General features: G+C 41.8%; 1 protein-coding gene across 9 annotated transcripts in view; it reads left to right on the forward strand.

Annotated features, from left to right (window-relative positions):
- The first annotated feature begins 2,088 nt into the window (after positions 1 to 2,088).
- PDE8B (phosphodiesterase 8B) overlaps positions 2,089 to 26,603 on the forward strand; it is a 292,972-nt gene continuing 268,457 nt past the window's right edge. For 3 of the 9 annotated variants that reach the window (XM_081505927.1, XM_081505928.1, XM_081505926.1), the window contains exon 1: positions 2,089 to 2,302. In XM_081505927.1, the coding sequence (XP_081362053.1) occupies positions 2,279 to 2,302 (24 nt within the window). In that variant the 5' untranslated portion in view covers positions 2,089 to 2,278. Of the gene's footprint in view, positions 2,303 to 10,213; positions 10,427 to 26,603 lie in introns of those variants that run through there. The other 6 variants (XM_081505930.1, XM_081505931.1, XM_081505932.1 and 3 more) reach the window with 5 other exon arrangements.

The raw sequence follows: 26,603 nt of genomic DNA on the forward strand, positions 1-26,603 counted from the left end.
CTTTGCTTTCTGAAGATAATTATTTGTTCTTTTTGCTTGGGTTGACTTACCCTGAGTTCTTCAGACTGTCCTTTTACCTGCTGGGTTATTTTTGCCTCAGACTGTCTCAAAGTTGTGTTGCTTTACCCCTCTTCAAGTCTCAGCCTGAACTTGCCCTTTCACCTTCTGACACCTTAGGTGTTCTGCTTTTCCCTATCTGTGTTCTCATTCGTTAAGTTGTGTCTGTCTCCTTTGCGACCCCACAGATGGTAGCCTGCCAAGCTCCTCTCTCCATGGGATTTTCCAGGCAAGGTCTGGAGTAAGTTGCCATTTCCTCCTCCAGGTTATCTCCCCAACCTGGAGATCAAACCCACGTGTCCTGCCTGCATCTCCTGCATTGCCAGGCAGATTCTTTACCACTTGAGCCACCTGGGAAACTCTTCCTTGTCTATTCAGGCTATGATAGTGAAATGATGATAGATTATGCTGCTGATTTCAATGACCTTAACTCTTTTACCTAATCTCCTTTGCCTCACATTTCCATCTGTGGACGGAGGGAGTGTATTAGTTTTGCTGTTGTACATAACACACCACCACAAATTTAGTGGCTTAAACACACATATATATTATCTCACAGTTTCTGTGGGTCAGAAGGCAAGCATGGGTTTACAGGTCTTCTGTGTTAGCTGAGGATACAGACTCATCTCAAGGCTCATTGAGGGGAGGGTTCACTTTTGGGCTTTCCTGGTTGTTGGCAGGACTTAGTTCTTTGCAGTTTGTTGGACTAAGGGCCTCAGTTTCTTACTGGCTCTGGGCCTGAGGCCCCCTTGGTTCTTTGCCACATGGGCCTCCCCAACATGGCTATTGCTTTATCAAAACCAGTGAAAGAGAGCGTCTCCTATCAAGACAGTACCATAGTCATTGAAAAGACATCCCATCACCTTTGCCATACTTAATGGATAGGAAGCAAGTCACAAGTTCCCTGACATTCAAGGGATGGGGAGTCCTCAAAGGCATGAACATTAGGAAGTGGGGATAAGTGGAGATCATCTTAGAGTCGGTCCATACAGAGAGGAGTGCTCTTGAGGGAAAGGTTTTGAGCTCTTTAAAAAAAAGACATGAAAGGCTATATTCACACTGCTCTCATGGCTCATGGTTGGCCTTTATGGATCATAGCTAATGCCCAAGTAATAATACTTCTTTTTTTCTCTCTCCATGTCCTGTGAAATAGGTTTTACTTCTAAAGATGACTTGTTTTCCTTTCCTGCCATTAGAAATTTCATCAGCCTCTCTGGATGAGAAAGTCAGCAGGAAAAGATCACTGTTGTTGATCTTGGTTTTAACTGGACTGACTCAGCCCTGTGGGCAGTTGAGAAAGGAGAGGCCTTTGTAAATGCTCCCTAGGTCTTTGTTAGACATCCCTCCACCAGAGGAGCCAGGTATGGGGCAGGTGTGATAATAACCAGGAGCTGGAGGCCAGGCTTATTTACAGCTGAAGCATTTAACTGGGCTCGATTCATTACTTTTTCAAAGTCTGAAAGCTTTACCATATCTGCATAGGCCTTTGATTCCAGCTCCCTAAACAGACTGGGAGGAGGCAGGAAGGGGACCAGGACCTTTGTCTTAACCCACGTTTGACTCACGTTGGTAAGTTGTCCCCACAGTTAAAGCTGAAGAACAACACCCCGTCACCACGCCCCCCCCCTCTGCAATGGACACATAGTGGGGTGTCCTTTACAAAGTCATTTGAATACAGAAGTCTTCCTTTCACTTTGAGGAAGAACCATCTATCATCTGGCATGACTGCTGTCTGTGACAGAATCTCTTTAAAATGATAGTGTACACGGATTTGAGTGAGGAAGGAGGCAAATCTGATCCTTCGGTGTTTTCTTGGGGAGTAGAAGCACATGGAGATGAAAAGGGAAAGGGTGGGCATGGTGAGAAAGAAGCTCCCTGTCCAGATTCCCAGTCCTGAGAAGCGCCAGGTTGGCAGCGCTGGCCCTTAGCCCTAACTCCCCTCGAGTGGCCGGAATAGCTAGGGGGGCGCCGAGCAGGCTCCAAGTCGGGGCTTCACACCTCGGAGGGGCGCTAGGACCCAGGCACTCGCAGGCTCCAGGCGCGCCTGGGGAGTGAAGGCAAAGAGGCTCAGGCTCGCGGCCAGAGTCCCTCGGAACGACCGGCCCCTTGGCGCGGGGCGGGAGGCCCGAGTGCGGGGTGCAGCTGCCCTGTGCCCTCTGTGCGGGGCTGCGGTGCGGGCCACGGGCACCGCTCGAACGCCCAGCAGCCGCCAGCCTCCAGCATGGACCCTCCGAACGCCGGCCAGGTGAGTCCTGAGCGCTGGATCTGCACGTCCGGCGAACCGCCCCCCCCCACTCCCCCAGCCCAGAGCTGACCCTACACCCCTTTCGGACACCCTGCAGCTCCGGAAGGGCTTCTCCCCTCTCCAGCTTCTCCGTGTGCTTGTGCCCAACTTCCTTCTTCCTTCCCAGGAGGGGCGCACCTCGATTGTCTGCTGTAACCGCCCGATTTATAATTTCCAACGATACCAATCACCCACCAGCAGTGCGTCTGGGTCTGTGTGGCGCTTTCCCTGGGCAAGAGCAGACCAGCAGCGCCGTCGGGCCAGTGGCACTGACTCCTGTTGCGCCCCGAGTTTCCCACGCTATCTCTGCGCGATCGCGGTGTCCCTGCCTTCCTCTGAGTGCTTCCAGCGGCTGCGTAGCTGCCACCCCTCCCGGAAAGCTAGCCTCCGCCGTCCCAGCCCTCGGCTTGGGTGGAGGGCTCCCTCCGGGATCCGGGGACCCACTCCCACCCGCGCGCGCGCCCAGCTCCCAGGTCGGAGCTCACTGGGCACCTGGACCTGCCCTGAGGTTTATACCACCAGCCTGCCGTGGGGGAGCTGGAATGTAGATTCAGAGAAGGGGCTCACACTGTGGGGTGTAGGAAACTGCGGGTGAGAAGGGTCCATGGTGCAGGAGAGGAGTCTGACCAAGAAGCTGCCTCCGGAACTTGGTGGGGGGCGGGGGGGGGGCGATCCTGGTGGGCGTCGGAGTGTTACCTGAAAGCGCACATAGTTACCGGGATCAAGCGGACACGGTCCCTGGAGTGTTGTGGGAGGCGAGGCTTGCGTTAGCCTTTGTAACAGCTTGGCTAGAGGTATTCAGCGTTCAGCAGGCGCCTCTGTACCCTCAAGACTGGCGTGCCCAACCATTCTGCTTCCGGCTCAATCTGACAGCAGTTTACTGTCTCCAGATTGGCAAAACCAGAAAAACATCGCTGAGGAGTTGCTATGGGCGAGTTTCGAGTTGCTCGGGCTGCAAGACCACCTGGTTGAGTGGTGGCTATCCGCTGCCGCCCGCAACCTTGGCGGCCCGCTGGGTCGGGGCACTGGGGGGCGTGCCTGCTCTGATAACTGACGCGCGTGTGCCAGAACCTGGAGTTAAACACGTAGTGCAAACCTAGAAGAGACACTTCCTCTAAACTCCTGTGTGTTGTGTCAACCAAAACATTTACACAGGGCCCGCCGAGGGGGTAGGTGAGGGGCAGAGGACCCGCCCTCTAGGATTGTATAATCCGCTGCTCAGCATCACAAGTTCTACTTGACTGCCCCTCTGACCTTGAATGAGCTATTTTAACTTGGCTCAGTTTTCCAAGAAGCAAAACAGAAGAACAGTAATTCTCCAGCAGGGGAAAGAGCATCGCTATTGGGAAGCCCGCTACCTGAGTTCCAGCCGCACCTGTAACCAGCTGAGAAACTTGGGGCAAGACACATAACCTGTCTGGATCTCAGCTACCACAAAAGTCTCAAAAAGGTCCTTTAATTCTGGGAGTTTCTGTAACAGTAATTTGCCACACTTTAATAGCTTTCCCATGCTCACTGCTTCTTTGGAGTCTAGATTATACTTGGTTCCACAGAGCATACATGGACCAAAGAAATACTGGATCAGAATCAGAACTGTGGGTGAACTGTATTTTAATTCTATTCTGTTTATAGAGCTGCACAAATCTTTCAGGCTTAAGATCTGTGGAAATAAGCCTGGCTGGTTTAGTTAATACTTAGAATGCCCTGGGAAGGACCTCAAATAGAAAGTCCTGTTTTAAGTCAGAGTATGGTTGCATAAGGAGAAGGCAATGGTAACCCACTCCAGTACTCTTGCCTGGAAAATCCCATGGATGGAAGAGTCTGGTAGGCTGCAGTCTATGGGGTCCCTAAGAGTTGGACATGACTGAGCAACTTCCCTTTCACTTTTCACTTTTATGCATTGGAGAAGGAAATGACAACCCACTCCAGTGTTCTTGCCTGGAGAATCCCAGAGACGGGGGAGCCTGGTGGGCTGCTGTCTATGGGGTCACACAGAGTCGGACACGACTGAAGCAACTTAGCAGCAGCAGCAGCATGGTTGCATAAAAGGTTCTTCCTGTGCATTTGAAAGACCTTTGCCATAACCACCCGGTTAACCTAAGTAAGTAGAGAAGACCCAAACTGATCCTTCGATAGAAGAGGGCTGGGTCTACTGCATATTTCATGGAGGCACCTTGGGTTATACCTGATAAACAATTTATTTACCTAGGAATGACTCTGTTAATATTAACTTCTCAGAAAAGCAGTTTATCACTTCAGTAATGAAATAATAAGATTGTCTTTAGAGGATTCATTAAATACCAGAATGCCTAATGTTGCTAGAGTTTATTGGGGTAAGCACTGCTTTAAAAAGCACTGCCTTTTTATTTAATTTCAGTAAGGAAAATAAGCAGAATGATTTATTATGTTTTCTTACAAGATAATTTTTTAAAGGAGATAAAAAAAGGAAATACAATATGAATTAAGGAAACCTTGTTTCTTCAGGTCCCAGAGATGAATAACATCATCATTACCATAATGGTGCCTATCTATTAAGCACTTACTATCCACCAAGCATTGTTCTAAGCATGTTATGTACATAGTCTCATGGAATCCTATCAACAACTTCTGAAGGAAGTGCTATAATTTCTTTCAACCTACTGGTGGGGGAACTGAAGTTTCTTGCATGAGATCACCCAGCTGGTAGGCAGTAGAGCTGGACCAGCTCCTTGCGTTCATTTGCAATAATCCAAGGGATGTGTAAGGTGGAGGAGGTGGGGAGGGGAAAAAGTACCTACCAAGTGTTGACTACTTTATACCCCTCAGGGCACAGATATTAATAAACATTTTATGAGTTGTGTTTCTATTTTTCTAGGTATCTTTTTCTTTTAATATGATTTGGGCATCTTTTAATATGAGCGGAGGCTGACCTCTTTCTTTTTAACTACAGTACATAGATTCACATGTAGATGGATGAATCATTGTTCATTCAACCAATTCCCTGTGAGTTGGCACTTGGATTATTTCTAAATTTTCACATCACGTATGGGGCTAGCATTGTGGGTCTTCATACTTATATATTTCTGCACACCTGTTCAGATATTTCTGGTAGATTAATTCCTAGGGGTGAAATTATTATATGAAAGAGCATGGTTACTATTTGGTATGTATTTTTTAATAGATACTGCCTACTTGTGTTCACAAAAAGAAATGTAATTTCTGATTTGGCATCCAGTTCTTCCTTTAACATATTTTTGGGCTTTTGATGAATCAGTGTATCTGAGTGGGTCTCAGGTGTATCATTTGTAAAGTAGGGTTAGTAGGACTTGTTGGTTTCAAGGTCTATTCTGCAAATGTGTACAATTAGAGGATGAACAAATAAACTTGTCCATATTTGCCATTTTTTTTTTTACTTCAAAACCATAAGTTTAATATGGATTTACCTAACAGCACATGAACTCCTGAAATACCCATTTTTGGTACTCCAGGTTTCTGAGGATTTCAGTGTGAGATACGGCTTTGCCTTATCCTACATACAAATCTGTGTCCTACTCTCTTTTTGTAAAGGCATCAGTCCTGCTGGATTAAGACCTACCCTAATGACCTCATTTAGGTTAATCACCTTTTTAAATGACCTCTCTCCACAGACTGTTACATTCAGAGGTACTTGGGGCTAGGACTTCGGCCTGTGAATTTGTCAGGACACAGTTCATTTTGTAACACATTCTCTGTCAGATGGCACGTACTGAGGTGTCGTCACCTGTTTTTATTTGAGGAGGACAATATGTTTCTGAAGCTACATCACGGAATCCTCTCTCTTTTCTCATCACATCCTCCCCCTAAAAAAATGCGTATGTGTTTTTTTTAATTCCCTGGGTGTTCTTTAAAGGGGTCCAGTATTAATACTTGTGTCAAGTAATCTTTTATTAATGGCATTGAATCTCATTTGAGACAAGGTGACGATAGGTAGGAGGTGGTAAGCGTGTGATTAAGAGCTTGCATCCTGAAGCAGGCTGCCTGGGTTTCTAATCCCAACACCATCACTCACCACCAGAGATTTGTCATCTGTAAAATGGGAAGAGTAATAGTTAACTTTACAGGGTAATTGTGCCGATTAAATGAGGTAATGTATGTAAAGTACTTGGCCTATACTGCTGCTGCTGCTGCTGCTGCTAAGTCGCTTCAGACGTGTCCGACTCTGTGCGACCCCGTAGACGGCAGCCCACCAGGCTCCCCCTTCCCTGGGATTCTCCAGGCAAGAACAATGGAGTGGGTTGCCATTTCCTTCTCCAAAGCATGAAAGTGAAAAGTGAAAGTGAAGTCGCTCAGTCACGTCCAACTCTTAGCGACCCCATGGACTGCAGCCTATCAGGCTTCTCCATCCATGGGATTTTCCAGGCAAGAGTACTGGAGTGGCCTATACTAGGGGGGCTCAAAAGTGGGGCTCTGACTCCTTTGCAACTTCAGAAGTTCGTGGAGCCTTTTGGGCTCAGTGTGGTCTGCCCCAGTCTGTACCCCAAGTGTACAGACAACCCGGAGGCTCTGCTCCAGAGTTCCCAGGGCTTCCGTGTGCGTGCTGTGGTCTCATAGTCGTTGAATGACCATTGTAAAAGTCCAACAGCTCACACACATTAAAGTCACAGGCTCACAATTCTATCTGAGAGCTGAAAAGGAACACCAGAGACCATTCCCTCGAATCACCCATTAAGATGATATCCCCATTTCAGTTGAGGCACCCAGCTTGGCAACTGAAGTGTTAAATGTGAAAGCAGCATTTTGGTTTTTCTGAGATGTACCCTTGCCCATTTTAATGCCCCTGGAACCAGGTTGTGTTTTGCAGTCAATGGTACCTGAGAGTTAGAAACATTTTCCCATTGATCTGCCTGAGAAGATAACCTCAGACTTACCTTCTCACCGCAACTTCTCCTTGGAAACATAAGGAGTTAAGACAAGTGTGGATTGCTCTATACCTGGGGTGAATAATCTGTCTCAGTTATTGTGAAACTCTAGATTCCTGGGACCACCCTGGGACTAGGAGAGCTTGGAGTGGCCATGTGGCCTTGGGCCTGCTGGACTAGAGCAATACGGAGGCCAACAGGAAACCAAGGCAGTGGCTTCTCTGGAGCTGAACCACACGCGTTATCTCTAGCAACTGTGTGCATCCCCCCGAAGCAGAGGAAGGCCAAGGCCACATCTGCGTTGGGAGTAGTTGCTGGCCTGCCTATGAGACCACAGATACTGTATGTACTGTATTTCCTGTCCTGTGTCCTACTGTGAAGCTGAGGAAGGGCACAGCTAGGAATTCAAGGGTGTTGTGAATTGATTACCCGTCTGGATCTGTGACCACTCCTGCTGGTGGGGCAGCACCTTATCAGCTGCTGACGGCCAGGCGGTGGCTGTGATATACTTGTCATTGCCTGTGAATGCATTTACTAAGTATTACCTTCTGATAGTTTCAATTTTTCAGTGGAGATAGGTGCATTGTTGATGATACATTGCTTGAGTTTAATTACTAATTCATGTGATTTCAAAAAGGTTACACTGTGATTTGGCATTAAAACAAATGATTGTTTACATGGTTATTCAGAGAGTCGAGGGAATTGAGCAGGGTGCATAAATTTGATATTGATAAAGCAAAATATTTGTCATTGGAGAAATGATGCGATTTCAGTTTTCTTTGATTTTTTGCAAAGTAGGAGCCAAATGCTTTTAATACGGAAAAGATACCCACAAGTACATAGAGCTAGGTTTATGTTTTATTATTGAGATATATGCAAGAGGATTACCTATGATGTCAAGTAACTAAACCGAAGGCAGGAGAAATTGCCGAATCTCTTAGTATAGTTGATAAAATTCAAGGCTATGAGAGGCTACTGGAACCAGTTCTTGTATCTTATAAGACTATCATTATGCCATTATGTCATAATTAAATGGGCAGCATTTTTTTCTTAATAGTACATAAAGTGATGGTGTTTTGTACAATCAGTGGTATCTTAGATTTGATTGTTGTTGTTCAGTTGCTCAGTCGTGTCCGTCCGACTCTTTGTGACCCCATGGATGGCAGCATGCCAGGCTTCCCTGTCCTTTACTGTCTCCGAGAGCTTGCTCAAACTCATGTCCATTGAGTCAGTGATGCCAATCAACCATCTCGTCCTCTGTCATCCCCTTCTGGAATATGGTAAAAATGGTAAAGAGAGGTCTGGAACCTAGATCTTCTGCCTCACAAGCTTTAATTTCCTGTGCATCCACATTCCTTGACCAAGGTGTTGTCTGTAGCCTCCAGATTGGTGACAGAGTCACTTGTGTGATCCTGAGAGTGAGGAACCTAGGCTGCAAAATTTAAGGAGGCCTTCAAATACAGGAGCAGCATCTGAGAGTGAGTACCTTCTTAAAATGAGAATCTAGTTATCTTGCCCTAGTCCCAGCCCCAGTTTTGATCTTTGAAAAAGATTTCAAAGTTTTCCCTAGATGATTAGGAAAATTAAACAGAAGTATAAGTGGATGAAAAAACAATCATCTAAAACACATGACTAGCCAGTGTCCTCCATTGCAAATATGAGTGCTCCTGAGTGAGACCTGTGAAGAGCATCAGCAAGAGCAGTTGGCATGTTGCTAAGAAAATGACCTCAAAAACACACTAACACTGTATGAGTTCTTTACCCTTGTATGTGTGTTAGGAGGCCATGGCTGGCTAAATAATAGGAAAACAAATGATTTTTGTAAGTGTCTAGGCTCTTTTACTAGTTCCATTTAGCATTTTTAAAGGGAAAATTCAAGGCCATCTTCCTTGGAATGGAATGGAATGTGAAGAGGTAAATTCAGTGCCTCATCAAATCTCCTCTGTTTTGAAAAACTGCACAAAAGATCTTCTCAGTAACCCAGGAGTGCCTTAGAAGGTTGGGGAGTTCTGGATCCTGTCCTAGCTGGTGGTGGGGTAATATGAGGAAGACTAATATAAATAATATCAATGTAGACTTTACTATGAGTCTCTTTGGCAAACAACCCGTTGAATGGCATTTCTGCCTGAAGAGCATCCTTTAACAATACACATTTTTATGTCTCAAAGAGGAAAAACTCAGTTTTGTCTCAGAATGGCATTTTCCAAGGGACAGTGCCCACTGAGGTATTTTCACCATCTGTCTTTTGTTGAGCGGGCTTCTCCATTTAAGGAAGGGCATTTCAGGTCTTTTCATGTGGCATGAGCCAGAAGTTCTTAGCATGCAGTCACTCATGTTGTAGGAATCCATCCTGTTGGAAAGGCCATAGCACCCCCATGAAAGTCAAAGTCACCCAGTCATGTCCGACTCTTTGTGACCCCATGGATTATACAGTCCATGGAATTCTCCAGGCCAGAATACTGGAGTGGGTAGTCATTTCCTTCTCCAGGAGATCTTCCCAACCCAGGAATGGAGCCCAGGTTTCCCACATTGCAGATGGATTCTTTACCAGCTGAGCCACCAGGGGAGCCCAGTGGATCTCTACAATAGCAGGAAAGATCCCATGGCTGCAGGGATTGTGCAAGAGAGAAAAACAAGCAGGAACGTGGGAGAGCAGAATGGAAGGAGAAGCGGGGAAGGCTGCCTGGAGGAAGAGAAAAAGCACTGTGTCCCAGCCCTTTTGCATCACAGCACAAGGAGGACAATGGCGATGTTGTCTGGGATGCTGGAGGTGGTGGACAAGGCTCCATCTGCTCCAGGCCCTGCACAGATGGCCTGAGGCCCGAGAGAACCAGTATCTTGTCATCCTGTGCCAGTTCAGGCAGTCCATTGCTGAGAAGACCCTGGTGGGAAGTGTAGCCGTCAGCAGGAGGGAGGCAGGGAGCCCAGGGCCACTGGCTTATCCTCCCCACCTGCCTCAAACACTGAATGGCCTCTTTTCTTGACCCACATGTAGCTGGTCTTCTTATTTCTGCCTGAAGCCCTACCTCATATGCTCATCTGCGGAACTTCTCTTATTTTCTGTCCGAGAAAGATCTGGAGACCAGGGAGAGCTGGCAGCAGAGGAGGATGTGGCTGAGGGTGGTCGTGTCTCCCCTCTGACTTCTCTTCTATTAAAGGAGCAGGTTTCCAGTGCCCATGCAACAAGTTATTACTGAGCATCACACAGGTACCAGACAATATTTCTCTCTTCTTGGCGCTTACCTTCTAGTGTGGGGAGAGGGGAAGCAAGCAAATCAGAGGGCTCAGCATGCATGAGGGAGAGAGAGCACCAGGGAGAAGATAAACCTGGAGAAGACTCCCTGAGGTGGGGTAGGAATGTTGCTTTATTCACTTGGGGTGTCAGAGAAGGCCTCCCTGGAAAGGTAACATTTAAGCCAAGTCCCAAAAGAAATGGGAAGTGAGCTGTGTGGATGGTTGGGAAATGCATTCCAAGCAGGGAGGAATAGTGGGTGCAAAAACCTTGAAGGAGTATTCCCATGTCCAAAGTGCAGCATGAAGGCCAGTGCAGTGGGTAGAAGCTGAGGTCAAAGAGGTGAATGAGGGCCTTGTCCTCTGCTGTGAAGACTCTGAGCCAGATGGGAGTGATGGAGCCTGATCTAAGCTGGGATGATCATGCCGGCTGCTGTATTGAGAATAACCTGAGGGGAGCCAGGGTGAAGCCTTGGTCCAAATAAAGGCCCACCTAGAAGCCTTTCCTCATAACCTGCCTTTGAGTACCTCTAAGAGAGTTTTCAAGGAAAAAGGTGGGTCATGGTTTGTTAACTGAAAAATATTGCTCTATGTAAATGAACCTAATCAGTGGACAGATGAGAACTGATGGAATCGTTGGTTGCATAAATGGATCTGATAAATGGGGTGATAGAGAGAAACAGAGAGAAAAGCCTTCCATCCGTGAATTTGGTGCCATTGCCAAGTGAGGCACACCAAAAGCCAGGAGAAAGCCAGTCTTGGCTAATACGTGACCTGACACACAACTGGGTATGACAGAGGTGCTCCTGTCAGCTTCCTCTCGCTTGGTCACAGCAATTTTGGTCTGGTTTCAATGACTGCTTTTACAGGTCTGAAAAATCCCACCGTCACACTGGGTCTAACATATGCAGCAGCTGTCTGATCTACTGGCCAAGGCCTTCTACAGAATTAAAAACAACTGCTGGTCTCTCAAAATGTATTCCAGAAAAGCTTCAGTCAGCTGAAGTAAAAATAGACTCAAGAGTAACATCATTAGTAAGGAATGGTGCATTTATTTTTTAGTCATACCATAGGTTGAGTGGTTAAAACAGCAGATAATTAGTTTCTCATAATTCAAAGCTAGAAGCCCAAGACCAAGATGCCATCAGGGTTAGTTTCCAGGAGGCTCCTCTCCGTGGCTTGTAGATTGCTGTCTTCTCGCTATGTCCTCACAGAGCCTTTTTTCTGGCACTCATGGAGAGTGCTAGAGTGTCTCATCTTAAGGTCACCAGTCCTATCGGATTAGGGCCCCACCCATTATTTCCCTCAAGGCCCTATTTGCAAATATAGTCATATCAAGCGTTAAGACTTCAACCTTTTGGGGGGCACTTCAGTCTGTAACATCAGGCAAATGTTGCAAGTTTTTTTTTTTTAATGTACCTTTAAAGTGTACAGTATGCTGGTTTGGACAAAAATGCAGTCACAGAATATGCCCATGAAACATTACTGCAATCTAGATATAGTACTGTTCTGTCATCTCCTCCCTTGTGCTTTTGCCCAGTCAATTCTCAACCCCACCATAGACCTTAGGTAGCCACTAGTCTTCTTCTTATTCCAGTAGACTAGAGTTATCTTTTCTAGAATTTCATATCAGTAAAATCATACATGTAGCCTTTTGTGTCTGTGTGCTTTCACCCAGTGTAATGATTTTGAGATTCATTCATATTGCTGTGTGTATCAGTAGTTTGTCACATTTTATCATTGAGTCCTATTCTGTTTTATGGATGTACTGCAGTTTACTTACTCACCTGGTAATAAACACTTGGGTTATTTCCAGTTGGGAACTATTATTTTAAACTCCACTCTAGACCAGCCTTTGGACATATGTTTTCACTGCTGTTGGGTGAGTGCCTAGAAGTGAAATCTCATGGTTGTAAGGTAAGTATATGTTTAATATAAATCTGTCAGACTGTTTACATTCCCATCAGCAATGTGTGAGAGTTCCAGCTATTCCACATCCTTGTTGTCACTTGGTATTGTCAGTCTCTTGCATTTTTAGCCATTCTAGCAAGTGTATAGTGCTATCTCATTGTGACTTTATTTGCACCTTGCTAATGACTAGTAATGATGCTGAGCATTTTGTTTTTCATGTGCCTACTGGCTCTTTTAATGTCTTGTATTGTGAAGTGTCTGTTCAAAGTTTTTACCCAATTTTTATTTGTCTTGGTTATTGATTATAAGAATTCTTTATATATTCTGCATGCAAGTCTTTGAATATGTATTTCTTCCAGTCTGTGGCTTGCCTTTTTATTTTCTTCGGATTATCTTTAAAACAGCACACTTTTACACTTTTGTTGAATTCCAGTTTATCAAGTGTTTTTTCTTTCATGATTTATGCATTTTACATTCTTTCCAAGTAATGTTTGCTCACCTCTAGTCCTGTGTCTATTTCTAGCTTCTTTAGTTCCATGGTCTATTTCTAGTCAATATTTGTGTATAGTGTAAGGTAAGGGATGAGGGTTGCTAGATTGTATTTTGTTTTTGCATATGGCTATCCAGTCATTCTACCACCATTTGTTGAAAAGGTTGTATTTGCTCCGTTGAATTTTCTTGGCACTTTCATTGCAAATTAATTGACTCTCTTAACTGAGTCTGTATGTGGACACTATACTTATGCCAGTACCACTCTGTCTTGATTACTATAGCTTTATATTAAATTTCAAAATCAAATATTGTTTATCTTTCAACTTTGTTTTTTCTTTTTTAAAATACATTTGGCTATTCTAAGCCTTTTGCATTTCTACACAAATTTTAAAGTCACTGTGCCAGTTTCTACCAAAAAACCTGTTGGGGTTTTGACTGAAACTGTATTGAATCTATTGATCAGTTGAGGGAGAACTGACATCTCAGCAGAATAGTCTTCTGATCCAAGAATATTATATGTAGCTATTTATTAAGGACTTCTTAATCTCTCTCAGCTGAGTCTTATAGCTTTCAATCCAGGAATCTAGAGAGAGACTTTTATGCTTTTAATATCATTGTAAATAGTGTTATAATTTTCAATTTCCAGTTGTTCATTTTTAGTATATAGAATATAATTGATTTTTTCTTGTTGACCTGTATCCTATTATTTTGCTAAATTCACTTGTTCTAGTAGCTTTTACTGTAGAGTGTTTAGGACTTTATCTGTGCAATTATGTTGTCTGTGAATAAAGTTCTACTTGTTCCTTTCCAATCTGAGTAGCTCTTCTTTTTCTTTATTATACTGGCTAGGGTCCCAGTATAGATTTGATAATAGTGCACACCTGTGCCTTATTCCTGATCTTGGGGGAAAGCACTCAGTCTTTCACTTTTAAGTAGGATGATTGCTGTTGGTTTTTCATAGATTTTTTAAAAAATCAGATTGAAAAAGTTTCTTTCTACAACTGATTTATTGAGAGTTCTTAGCATGAACAGATAGCAAATTGTCAAATGCTTTTCCTACATCTATTGTGATGATGATTTTTTTCCCTTCATTCTGTTAATGAGTTATTTAGATTTTTTATTATGGTAAATGCACATAGCAGAAGATTCACTTTTTAACCATTTTAAAGTATACAATTCAGTGCTGTTAAGTATGTGCATGTTGTACAACCACCACTACTATCTAGTTCCAAACATTTTTATCTCTCCAAAAGGAAAGCCCATGCCCATTAGGCATCACTCCCCATTCACATCTCCCTCTACCAGCTGGTCACCACTAATCTGCTTCCTGTCTCTGGATTTGCCTATTCTGGGAATTTCACATAAATAGAACCATAGTGTGTGGCCTTTGTGTTTGACTTCTTTTACTTAGCATAACGTCTTCAAGTTTCATCCATGTTGTAGTATGTATCCATACTTCATTTTTTTTTAAATGACTGTATAGTTTTCATGGGTTTCCCAGGGGACTTAATGGTAAAGAACCTGCCTACCAATGTAGGAGACATTGGAGATGCTGGTTTGATCCCTGGGTCAGGGAAGATCCCCTAGAGTAGGAAATGGCAACCCACCCCAGCTTTCCTGCCTGGGAAATCCCATGGACAGAGGAGACTGGTGGGCTACAGTCCATGGGGTCACAAAGAGTCATACACGACTGAGCGCGCAGTCACTAATATACCACATTTTGTTTACCCGTTCATCTGTTGATGAATATTTGGGCTGCTTCCACCTTTTGGCTCTTGTGAATGGTGCTGCTGTCAATATTCATGTAAGTTTTTGAACATCTGTTGGCAATTCTTTGGGTAGAAGTGTTTCAGTTTTTGCACATCATTACTAAACTTGTTATTTTTCTTTTTAAAAAAATTTTAGGTATCTTAGTGGGTATGAAGTGACATCTCATTGTGGGTGTGAATTGCATTTCCCTGTTATCCTTGTTTGCCACTTGTATGTCTTCTCTGGAGAAATTTTTATTCAAGTTCTTTGCCCCTTTTTTCATTAGTCTTTTTTTGTCTTTTTGTAGTTGACTTGTAGAGGTTTTATTATTTAATATATATATTCTGGATCATTAACCCTTATCAGGTATTTGATTCTCAAATATTTCCTCCCATTCTGTGAAGTGTCTTTTCACTTCCTTGATAGTGTCCTTTGCTGTACAAGTTTTTAATTTTAATGAAGTCCAATTTATGGATTTTTCTTTTGTTGCTTGTACTTTTTGGTGTCATGTTTAAAAAACCTTTGCCAAATTCAAAATTATGAAAATTTGCCCCTATGTTTTCTTCTAAGATTCTTATAATTTTAACTTTTAAATTTGCCTGTGATGCATTTTTAGTTTTTATATATGTTGTGAGGAAAGAATTCAGCTTCATTCTTTTGCACACTGATTGACTTTTGAATGTGAAACTAACCTTGCATTCCTAGGATGAACACAACTTGATCATGGTGTACTATATTTTGAAATATATTACTGGAATTGATTTGCTAAATTTTGTTAGGATTTTTGCATTTGTGTTCAGGGAGATGTTATCTGAAATTTTCTTTTCTTATAATGTCTATTCTTTTGTAGTTGTTTGCTTTGTTATCTGGATAATTTTGGCCTTCTGATATGAATTGTGGAGCATTTCTTATTGTTCAGTTTTATGAAAATGTTTGTGTAGTGTTGGTGTTATTTCTTCCTAGTGAGTTTTATAGGCTTCACCAGACAGTATTTCTGAGACTGGAGTTTTCTTTGTAAGCAAATTTTAAACACAAATTCAGTTTCTTTAGGGAAACTTACATTTTAAAATACTTTTTCTTGAGTGAGTTTTGGTACTTTGAGTAATTATCTAAATTGTTAATTTTTTTCAAATAAACTTGTTTGCATTATTTCTTCTTAACATTTTAATGCCTGTAGGGTGACTGATGTCAATAACTGGTGTCTTCTTTTTTATTGGCCAGTCTTGCTAGAGGTTTATTAACTTTATTGGTCTTTCAAAAAACCAGCTTTTGTATACATTGAGTTTGTCTATTGCTTACTTGTCTCCTATATATTAATTTCTGCTTTTATATTGTGTCCTTCTTTCTTCTTAGTTTAGATCTAATTTTCTCATTTTTATTTTCTCTAGACTTTTAAGTGGAATCTTAGCTCCCTAGATTTGAACCTTCTTCTAATAAAGGCTTTTAAAGCCATAAATTTCCCTTTAAGTACCACTTTAGCTGTATATACAAGGTTCTATTTCTTTTCATTTTTATTCAATTGAAATATTTTCTAATTTCCCTAGTTCTTATTTGACTTATGGGTTACTTAGTATGTTGTTTAATTTCTGAATTTTTCAGATAATTTTCTTATTGAGTTCAACTTTAAGTCCATTGTGATCAGAGAATATTCTGTGTATGAGTTCAATCTTTTAAATATATTGAGACTTGTTTATGGATTAGCCTATAGTATAGCTTAGTGAGTATTACATGTATACATGAAAAAAATGTTTATTCTTCTCTTATTGGGTAGTGGGATCACTATAAATTATGCCAAGTTGATAAATGGTATTTTTCAAGTGTTTTATATACTTACTGATTGCTTTTCTATTTGTTGTATCAATTTCTACAAGAGGAAGTTTCCAAATATAATTGTGGACTCGTCTACTCCTCTTTTCAGCTTCATCAGTTTTTGTTTAATGTGTACTGAAGCTCTCTAATGGAGTGCTTCCATATCTAGGATTGTTGTGTCTTCTGGATGAATTGACCTCTCTATCGTAATGAAATGCCCCTTGTTCAGTTCAGTCGCTCAGTCATGCCCAACTCTTTGCAACCCCATGAACCACAGCATACCAGGCCTCCCTGTCCATCACCAACTCCCGGAGTCCACCCAAACCCATGTCCATTGAGTTGGTGATGCCATCCAACCATCTCATCCTCTGTCGTCACCTTCTCCTCCTGCACTCAATCTTTCCCAGCCTCAGGGTCTTTTCAAATGAGTCAGCTCTTCGCATCAGGTGGCCAAAGGATTGGAGTTTCAGCTTCAACATCAGTCCTTCCAATGAATATTCAGGTCTGATCTCCTTTCGGATGAACTGGTTTGATCTCCTTGCAGTCCAAGGGACTCTCAAGAGTCTTCTCCAACACCACAGTTCAAAAGCATCATTTCTTCTGCACTCAGCTTTCTTTATAGTCCAACTCTTACATCCACACATGACCACTGGAAAAACTATAGCCTTGACTAGATGGACTTTTGTTGACAAAGTAATGTCTCTGTTTTTCAATATGCTGTCTAGGTTGGTCATAACTTTCCTTCCAAGGAGTAAGCGTCTTTTAATTTCATGGCTGCAATCACCATCTGCAGTGATTTTGGAGCCCAGAAAAATAAAGTCAGCCACTGTTTTCACTGTTTCCCATCTATTTCCCATGAAGTGATGGGACTGGATGCCATGATCTTAGTTTTCTGAATGTTGAGCTTTAAACCAACTTTTTCACTATCTTCTTTCACTTTCATCAGGAGGCTCTTTAGTTCTTCACTTTCTGCCATAAGGGTGGTGTCATCTGCATATCTGAGGTTATTGATATTTCTCCCAGCAATCTTGATTCCAGCTTGTGCTTCCTCCAGCCCAGCGTTTCTCATGATGTACTCTGCATATAAGTTAAATAAGCAGGGTGACAATATACAGCCTTGATGTACTCCTTTTCCTATTTGGAACCAGTCTGTTGTTCCATGTCCAATTCTAACTGTTGCTTCCTGACCTGCATACAGATTTCTCAAGAGGCAGGTCAGGTGGTCTGGTATTCCCATCTCTTTCAGAATTTTCCATAGTTTATTGTGATCCACACAGTCAAAGACTTTGGCATAGTCAATAAAGTAGAAATAGATGCTTTTCTGGAACTCTCTTGCTTTTTCTTTTTCTTTTTTTAATAAATTATTTTAGTTGGGGGCTAATTACTTTACAATACTGTAGTGGTTTTTGCCATACATTGACATGAATCAGCCATGGGTTTACATGTGTTCCCCATCCTGAATCCCTCTCCCACCTCCCTCCCCATTCCATCCCTCTGGGTCATCCCATTGCCCCAGCCCTGAGCATTTGTCTCATGCATCGAACGTGGAATGGCGTTCTGTTTCACGTAATCTCTTCTTTAAAAAAAAAAAAATCTCATAATGTTTATGTTTTCCTTTCAATACTTGGACAGTAGTTATAGTGGCTCTTTTAATGTTCTTATATGCTAATTATAATATTTATCTTATTTTTCTTTCCATTTGCTGATCTTTCTTGTGATTACTGGCCATATTTCCTACTTATCATACCTAGTCTTTGCAATTGTATGTTAGGCTTTTAAAATATTACATTGTTGAGCATTTAGATTTTTGTTTTCTTTAAAGAATGTTGAATTTTGTTTTGGCAGACAGGTTAATTTTGGTTCAGTTTGACCCTTTAAAGGATTGCTTTTAAGCTTTTAAATATAGGTCTGGTAGTATTTTCTAAGCATTCTTTAACCTAATTAAAGCATGACCCACTGGGTTTTCTACTAAATTTTTGAGTGATCGACCAGGACTTTCTACTCTGGCTTGTGAGAACTTGGATGGCTCCCAATTCTTTGTGAGCTCTGAGTTGTTCAGCTTACAGCTTTCCAGTCACTCTCTTCCTGGTCTGTAGAATTTCACCCTACTCATGCATGTCTTAGTATTTAGTAAACTTTCAAGTATCCCTCAGTGCTCTTTGTGTATATAGTTTCCTCTTTCCGAAACTCTGCCTCATAAATTCCAGCCACAAAAGCCTCTCCAAACTCTGATTTCTGTTGCCTCAAGTCAGTGACATCACGGGACTCCTTCTCTGCTCTAAGCTATGGAATGTCTCCAGGGTAAAAGCTCAGGTTATATTATATACCTCATCTGTTTCCTTTCTCTCAGGAATGACAGTCCTGAGCTAGCTATTGTACAATATCTTAAAATAACTGCTTTGTATATTTTATCTGTTTTTTTAGTTGTTAATGGAATGAGGATAACTTTGGTTTCTGTTTCTTCATCAGAGCCATTAATAAGACCATGCTACAAATATTTATTCATGATCCTACACAAAAGGTCACCATCTTGAATGTGATTCTGTTTTAAGATGTACTCTGAGATGTTTTTGTTCTTTTTTATTCATTCTTCCATAATTTAAAATAATGGAGATTGCAAAGAAATTTGGGAGAATGCATTGCATTTTTTTAAATTATGAAATTGTCTGTCCCATAATGGCTTCTATGCCTATTCTCCAAATAGAGCTCATACAACTTATTGATACAGTATTCAGGCTCTGAAATGACTCTCAGACCTTTTCCAGGAGATACTTTTAAGGCCCTGATTGCTAGATTTCTACTAGTGGCCATTCATGGCTTGCTCCCTACATTTCCTGAGAAGAGAAATTACTTGAAGATGTGGCATCTCTAACTCATTATTATATACGTTTTATACTTGTTCATATCATACAGGAGAATATATGAAAAGTACAATTAATGTGGAAATTTATGCCATCTGAATTGTAATAATTTAACTCAATGACCATTATATCTACTACTGTGGGCAAGAATCCCTTAGAAGAAATGGAGTAGCCATCATAGTCAGAAAAAGAGTCCAAAATGCAGCACTTGGGTGCAGTCTCAAAAACGACAGAATGATCTCTGTTCATTTCCAAGGCAAACCATTCAATATCACAGTAATCCAAGTCTATGCCCTGACCAGGAATGTTGAAGAAGCTGAAGTTGAATGGTTCTATGAAGACCTACAAGACCTTCTAGAACTAACATCCAAAAAAAGATGTCCTCTTCATTATAGGGGACTGGAATGCAAAAGTAGGAATTCAAGAGCTACCTGGAGTAACAGGCAAATTTGGCCTTGGAGTACAAAATGAAGCAGGTCAAAGGCTAATAGAGTTTTACCAAGAGAATGCACTGGTCATAGCAAACACCCTTTTCCAACAACACAAGAGAAGACTCTACACATGGACATCACCAGATGGTCAATACCAAAATCAGATTGATTATATTCTTTGCAGCCAAAGATGGAGAAGCTCTATACAATCAGCAAAAACAAGACCAGGAGCTGGCTGTGGCTCAGATCATGAACTCCATATTGCCAATTTCAGACTTAAATTGAAGAAAGTAGGGAAAACCACTAGACCATTCAGGTATGACCTAAATCAAATCCCTTATGATTATACAGTAGAAGTGACAAATAGATTCAAGGATTTAGATCTGATAGACAGAGTACCTGAAGAACTGTGAACAGAGGTTCGTGACATTGTACAGGAGGCAGTGATCAAGACCATCCCCAAGAAAAAGAAATGCAAAAAGGCAAATTGGTTGTCTGAGGAGGACTTACAAATAGCTGTGAAAAGAAGAGAAGCTAAAGGCAAAGGAGAAAAGGAAAGATATATCCATTTGAATGCAGAGTTCCAAAGAATAGGAAGGAGAGATAAGAAAACCTTTTTCAGTGATCAATACAAAGAAATAGAGGAAAACAATAGAATGGGAAAGACTAGAGATCTCTTCAAGAAAATTGGAGATACCAAGGGAACATTTCATGCAAAGATGAGCACAATAAAAGACAGAAATGGTATGGACCTGACAGAAGCAGAATATACTAAGAAGAGGTGGCAAGAATACACAGAAGAACTATACAAAAAAGATCTTCATGACCCAGTTAACCACGATGGTGTGATCACGCACCTAAAGCCAGACATCCTGGAATGTGAAGTCCAGTGGGCCTCAGGAAGTATCACTATGAACAAAGCTAGTAGAAGTGATGGAATCCCAGTTGAGCTTTTTAAATCCTAAAAGATGATGCTGTGAATGTGCTGCACTCAATATGCCAGCAAATTTGGAAAACTCAGCAGTGGCCACAGGACTGGAAACATGCAGTTTTCATCCCAATCTCAAAGAAAGACAATGCCAAAGAATATTCAAACTACTGCACAATTGCACTCATTTCACACCCTAGTAAAGTAATGCTCAAATTCTTAAAGTGAGGCTTCAACAGTACATGAACTATGAACTTCCACATGTTCAAGCTGGTTTTAGAAAAGACAGAGGAACCAGAGATCAAATTGCCAACATCTGCTGGATCATCGAAAAAGCAAGAGAGTTCCAGAAAAACATCTACTTTTGCTTTATTGACTACGCCAAAGCCTTTGACTGTGTGGATCACAACAAACTGTGGAAAATTCTGAAAGAGATGGGAGTACCAGACCACCTGTCCTGCCTCCTGAGAAACCTGTATGCAGGTCAAGAAGCAACAGTTAGAACTGGACATGGAACAACAAACTGGTTCCAAATCGGGAAAGGAGTACATCAAGGCTGTCATCCTGCTTATTTAACTTATGTGCAGAGTAACATCATGTGAAATGCCAGGATGGATGAAGCACAAGCTGGAATCAAGATTGTTGTAAGAAATATCAATAACCTCAGATGTGCAGATGACACCACCCTTATGGCAGAAAGCAAAGAACTAAAGAGCCTCCTGATGAAAGTGAAAGAGAAGAGTGAAAAAATTGGCTTAAAACTCAACATTCAGAAAACTTAAGATTATGGCATCTGGTCCCATCACTTCATGGCAAATAGATGGAGAAACAATGGAAACAATGACAGACTTTCTTTTGAGGGGCTCCAAAATCACTGTAGATGGTGACTGTACCCATGAAATTAAAAGATGCTTGCTTTTTGGAAGAAAAGCTGTGACCAACTTAGACAGCATATTAAAAAGCAGAGACATTACTTTGCCAACAAAGGTCCACCTAGTCAAAGCTATGGTTTTTCCAGTAGTCATGTATGAATGTGAGTGTCGGACTATAAAGAAAGCTGAGCGCAGAAGAATTAATGTTTTTGAACTGTGGTGTTGGCGAAGACTCTTGAGAGTCCCTTGGACCTCAAAGAGATCAAACCAGTCCATCCTAAAGGAAATTAGTCCTGAATATTCATTGGAAGGACTTATGCTGAAGCTTAACTCCAATACTTTGGCCACCTGAAGGAAAGAACCGATTCATTGGAAAAGACCCTGATGTTGGGAAAGATTGAAGGCAGGAAGAGAAGCGGACGACAGAGGATGAGATGGCTGGATGGCATCACCGATATGATGGACATGATTTTGAGCAAGCTCTGGGAGTTGGTGATGGACAGGGAACCCTGGTGTGCTGCAGTCCATGGGGTCGCAAAGAGTCGGACACGACTGAGCAGCTGAACCGAACTGAACTCATGAATTTCTCATAAAACTTTCTGCATTTTCGTGCTTTAAGTGTCATAAATGTGTAGATTTTGTGGCTGGGCTCTATCTCTGAGAAAAGTGTTAAGAGAAGGAAAATCTTAAATCCTGGCTTGAATCCTTAATGTAACAACTATGTTTCTCCTAATGTGTCATTTCCATTTCTACAATCTAGATTTTTTTTTTCTTTTAAAGTTGTTGTTTATGTTGGTGATTAAAAAAAAAAATCCTCCACTAGGAAGGATCTGGATCTTATCTTTTAGATCTCAGAAATGCAGTACATATAGCCTAAGCCGTGTGTGTGTGTGTATATGTATATACACACACACAAATATGTATTTGGTTAAATATATATATAATATACATATGGGGCTTCTCTGGTGGCTTATTCGGTAAGAATCTGCATGCAGTGCATTAAACCCAGATTTGATCCCTGAGTTAGGAAGATCCGCTGAAGTAGGGAATGGCAACTCACTCCAGTATTCTTGCCTGGAGAATTCCAAGGACAGAGGAGCCTGGCAGGCTATAGTCCATGTGGTCACAAACAGTTGGACATGACTGAACGACTAACACACACATACACATATATTTAAATGCTCTGTAGATTTTTATAGCCTTTTAAAGCTTTTGTTCCTGTTTTTTTTTTGGCTGTGCCACATAGCATGTGGGATCCTAGTTCCCCAATCACAGATCAAATCCATATGCCCTGAATTGGAAATGTGGAGTCTTAACCATTGGACTGCCAGGGAAGTCCCAATAACCTATAAAAGTTTGATGACTCCATACTCAAGAGAAAACAAGAAAACTTAGCCATGCTAGGTGGGAGTTCAGATTAGTGGTAAACAGACAGAAGATGTTGAAAGCTTTTATATCCAAAAAGAGAAGAGAAGCATAGAGACATCATACATAGAGAAATTGTGTACAGAGACAAAACATGTAAAGTATAACACTTACATAGTAAACTACCTCCTAAATAGTAGCCATTGCTATTATTGCTTTTCAACCAGTGTTTCTGAAAGAAATTTTGCTTTATGTGCTTACATTGGATTGACTTCATACTATCTTCCTCTCCTATTCCTTAGGACACTGCTTGCTAGAATTTTATTTATTGTTCTAAAAGTTAGTGAATATTTGTCTTCCTAGGCTTGAACACTATATATTAAGAAAAAGAAAATCAAGTATTCTACTGGAAATTTATATAGCTCTGCTGGTGTGAATTTAAATGTAATGCTTATTTCTCTAAGTCTCCCTTCTGCACACATGCCACACCACATTCTGTGTCCCAGAAATGGTGAAGATTCTTGAGAACCTGTTCTTAGAAGTCCCTGGCTTGGAGGGGCATTGTGAAACTCATAACTTCACAATTCATATAAATTGCTAGATGATAGCACTTTGTGACATTGTGTTGTATAATAAAACATTCAAGTTTATGCACAAGTTATATTATGCTTCAGAAAATGAAACATCACAGGTAAAGGGTTTGGGGTTTCTTTCTTTCTTTTTTTTTTGGTCATTGATACTGTTTTGTAATATTTTTATCTTATGTATAGCAGTGGTTTCAAAGTATGCCCTGGTATCAGTAGCATCTAGTTCCAAATAAAAATTCTCATGCCCTGTGCTCTGAGAATTTATGCCCTATGTTTTAGGCAATTTTGATGTTTGACAGCTGCTGGTGCAGAGAACCCTGGAAGGGCTCCTATATCTGACTTAATTTATTATAAGCCATATCATATGAGGTATGAAGAAGTAATCAGTCATGCCCCCAGCTACTGTTGCCTAGGAGATGTTTAATGGTGCAACACGGGAAGTGCCATGCTGCTGAGCAAATGTCAAACTCTGAGAAAGAAGAGACTTTCTGCCAAAAGCCTTCTAGAATACCTCCTTTCACAGCCGCAGCAGCCCAAGGGAGAGGATTAAGACATCAGAACCACAGAAGGTGCTAATGCAGGGCCCTCGGGCTGAGCTGCAGCCTTGAGGCACCTTTCACTGGTTAAGAGAGAAAATCCCAGGGCTCAAAATCTGTTCTTGAACCAGAACTATCAGAAGATTGACTTTAGCAATCTGGACATGAAGCAAGAAACTCGTATCCCTGTATAGACCAGATCGTAGGGAAACCCAAGGAAGTCTTGGCAAAGAGACTGTTTCCTTAGCTGCACTGGGAAAGGAGGGCCATGCTTGTGTTAGCATGGAGACCTAGAAGCTGACATATGGAGCCTTCTCACTGTGTGCGCTTGCAGAGGGAGAGAGCAAGCTCTCTGGTATCACTCCCTCTTCTTATAAGGGTACCAGTCCTATTGGATTAGGGCTCACCCTTATGACCTCATTTAACCTTAATTACCTCCCTAACAGCTCTATCTCTAAACATGGTCACACTGAGGATAGGGCTTCAGCATACGGATTTCTGTGGGGTGGGGGGTGGGGTGCTGCATAATTCAGTCCACAACAGTCCTTATCATCTCATCCCTGGATTGTTATAGCTCCTTACTCATCTTCATTCCCAATTCCCTTCACCAATCCTTCTTGAATATACAACCAAATTCATCTCAGTAAATTAGTACTCTTACTGAAAAAAAACCTCAGTGATTCCCAATGACTAGAATTTCGTTAAACTCCTCAGTCTGGCATTTGGTTCCCTGGTAGGTCCAACCCTACCTTGACAGCCCAAATAAGGCCCTACTCTTCCCCTACATTGCAGCCCTTTTGAATAACCTACTTCATTGTTCTTCATGCACTCAGTGTGTGTGCCCACCTCTAGGCCTTTGCTCACATTATTCCCTCTGGAATGGCCTCTTTTCCACTTATTATTCAACATAGTTTTGGAAGTCCTAGTTAAAGCAATCAGAAAAGAAAAAGAAAAGGAATCCAGATTGGAAAAGAAGAAGTAAAACTCTCACTGTTTGCAGATGACAAGATACTATGCATAGAAAACCCTAAAGATACTATCTGAAAATTACTAGAGCTAATCTGTGAATTTAGCAAAGTCACAGGATACAAAATCAATACATAGAAATCACTTGCATTCCTATATACTAACAATGAAAAATCAGAGAAATTAAGGAATCAATCTCATTCACCATTGCAACAAAAAGAATAAAATGTCTAGAAATAAACCTACCTAAGGAGATGGAGAGATATTCCATGTTCCTGGATTGAAAGAATCAATATTGTGAAAGTGACTATACTACCAAATGCAATCTACAGATTCAATGTGATCCCTATCAAATTACCAATGGCATTTTTCACAGAACTAGAAAAAAAAATTTCACAATTAATGTGGAAACACAAAAGACCCCGAATAGCCAAAGCAATCTTGAGAAAGAAGAATGGAGCTGGAGGAATCAACCTTCCTAGCTTAAGACTATACTACAAAGCTACAGTCATCAAGACAGTATGGTACTGGCACAGAAACAGAAATATAGACCAATGGATCAACAGAAAGCCCAGAGATAAACCCATGTACCTCTGGGTACCTTATTTTTGACAAAGGAGGCAAGAATATACAATGGGACAAAGATAGCCTCTTCAATAAGTGGTGCTGGGAAAACTGGACAGCTACATGTACAGCTACAGGATATTTCAATTTATTCAAATACTGCCCTTTCTTCCAAGTGCTACACTCCTCAGTGACATCTTCTGCATCACTTCCACCCACAGTGATCTTTCTCTCTGGGCTTGGATTACTTTTCCAAAGCAAGTGTTAACACACATCTCTGGGTATGTGTCTGTATTTCTGATGGAACTGTCTGAGAGTGGGTACTGAGTGTTCCTTCTTTGTGTCCCTCTCAGGGCTGGCACAGTGGTGGGGGCTCAGTGTTCTTTTTTTAAAAAAAGTATTTATTTATTTTTGGTTGTGCTGGGTCTTCATTGCTATGCGGACTTTTCTCTAGTTGCAGTGTGCAGGAGCTGCTCTCTAGTTACAGTGCAGGGGCTTCTCATTGCGGTGGCTTCTCTTGTTGCCGAGCTCAGGCTCTAGGACATGCAGGCTTCAATAGTTGCCACACGTGTGCTCAGTAGTTGTGGCACACGGGCTTAATTGCCCGGAGGCATGTGGAATCTTTCCAGAGCAGGGATCAATGTGTCCCCTGCATTGGCAGGTGGATTCTTAACCACTGGACCACCAGGGAAGTCCCTCAGTGTTCTTACTATGTGAGTGAGTGGACGGATAGATGACAAGAACAATATTCCTTTGGTAAGGTTTTTCGAGAATCATATATAAATGTCAACTCCTCTGAGAAAATGTCCATAACCTCCCCCATCTCTATCACATCAGTGTATTCTGAATCCCTGTACCAGCTTCACTACTACCAGAGAACTGTACTGTTTGTTTCTCTCTCCAACGCTATAGAACGGACTGTTTCTGTCTGTTCCCCCATGCCTAGTTAGTGTCTGATACATGGTAGCCCCTCAGTAAATGTATGCTGAATGAAGGGATGACTTTAGTGTCACAGGGTGTAATGGAATCTTTTGGAGTGTGGCAAAGTGTGTGTACCAGTAGAGGAGGGCCTGCTTAGAAACC

Source organism: Giraffa tippelskirchi, chromosome 7 (assembly GCF_054371585.1).
Source record: "Giraffa tippelskirchi isolate mGirTip1 chromosome 7, T2T-mGirTip1v1.2.pri, whole genome shotgun sequence".
Lineage (NCBI taxonomy): Eukaryota > Metazoa > Chordata > Mammalia > Artiodactyla > Giraffidae > Giraffa > Giraffa tippelskirchi.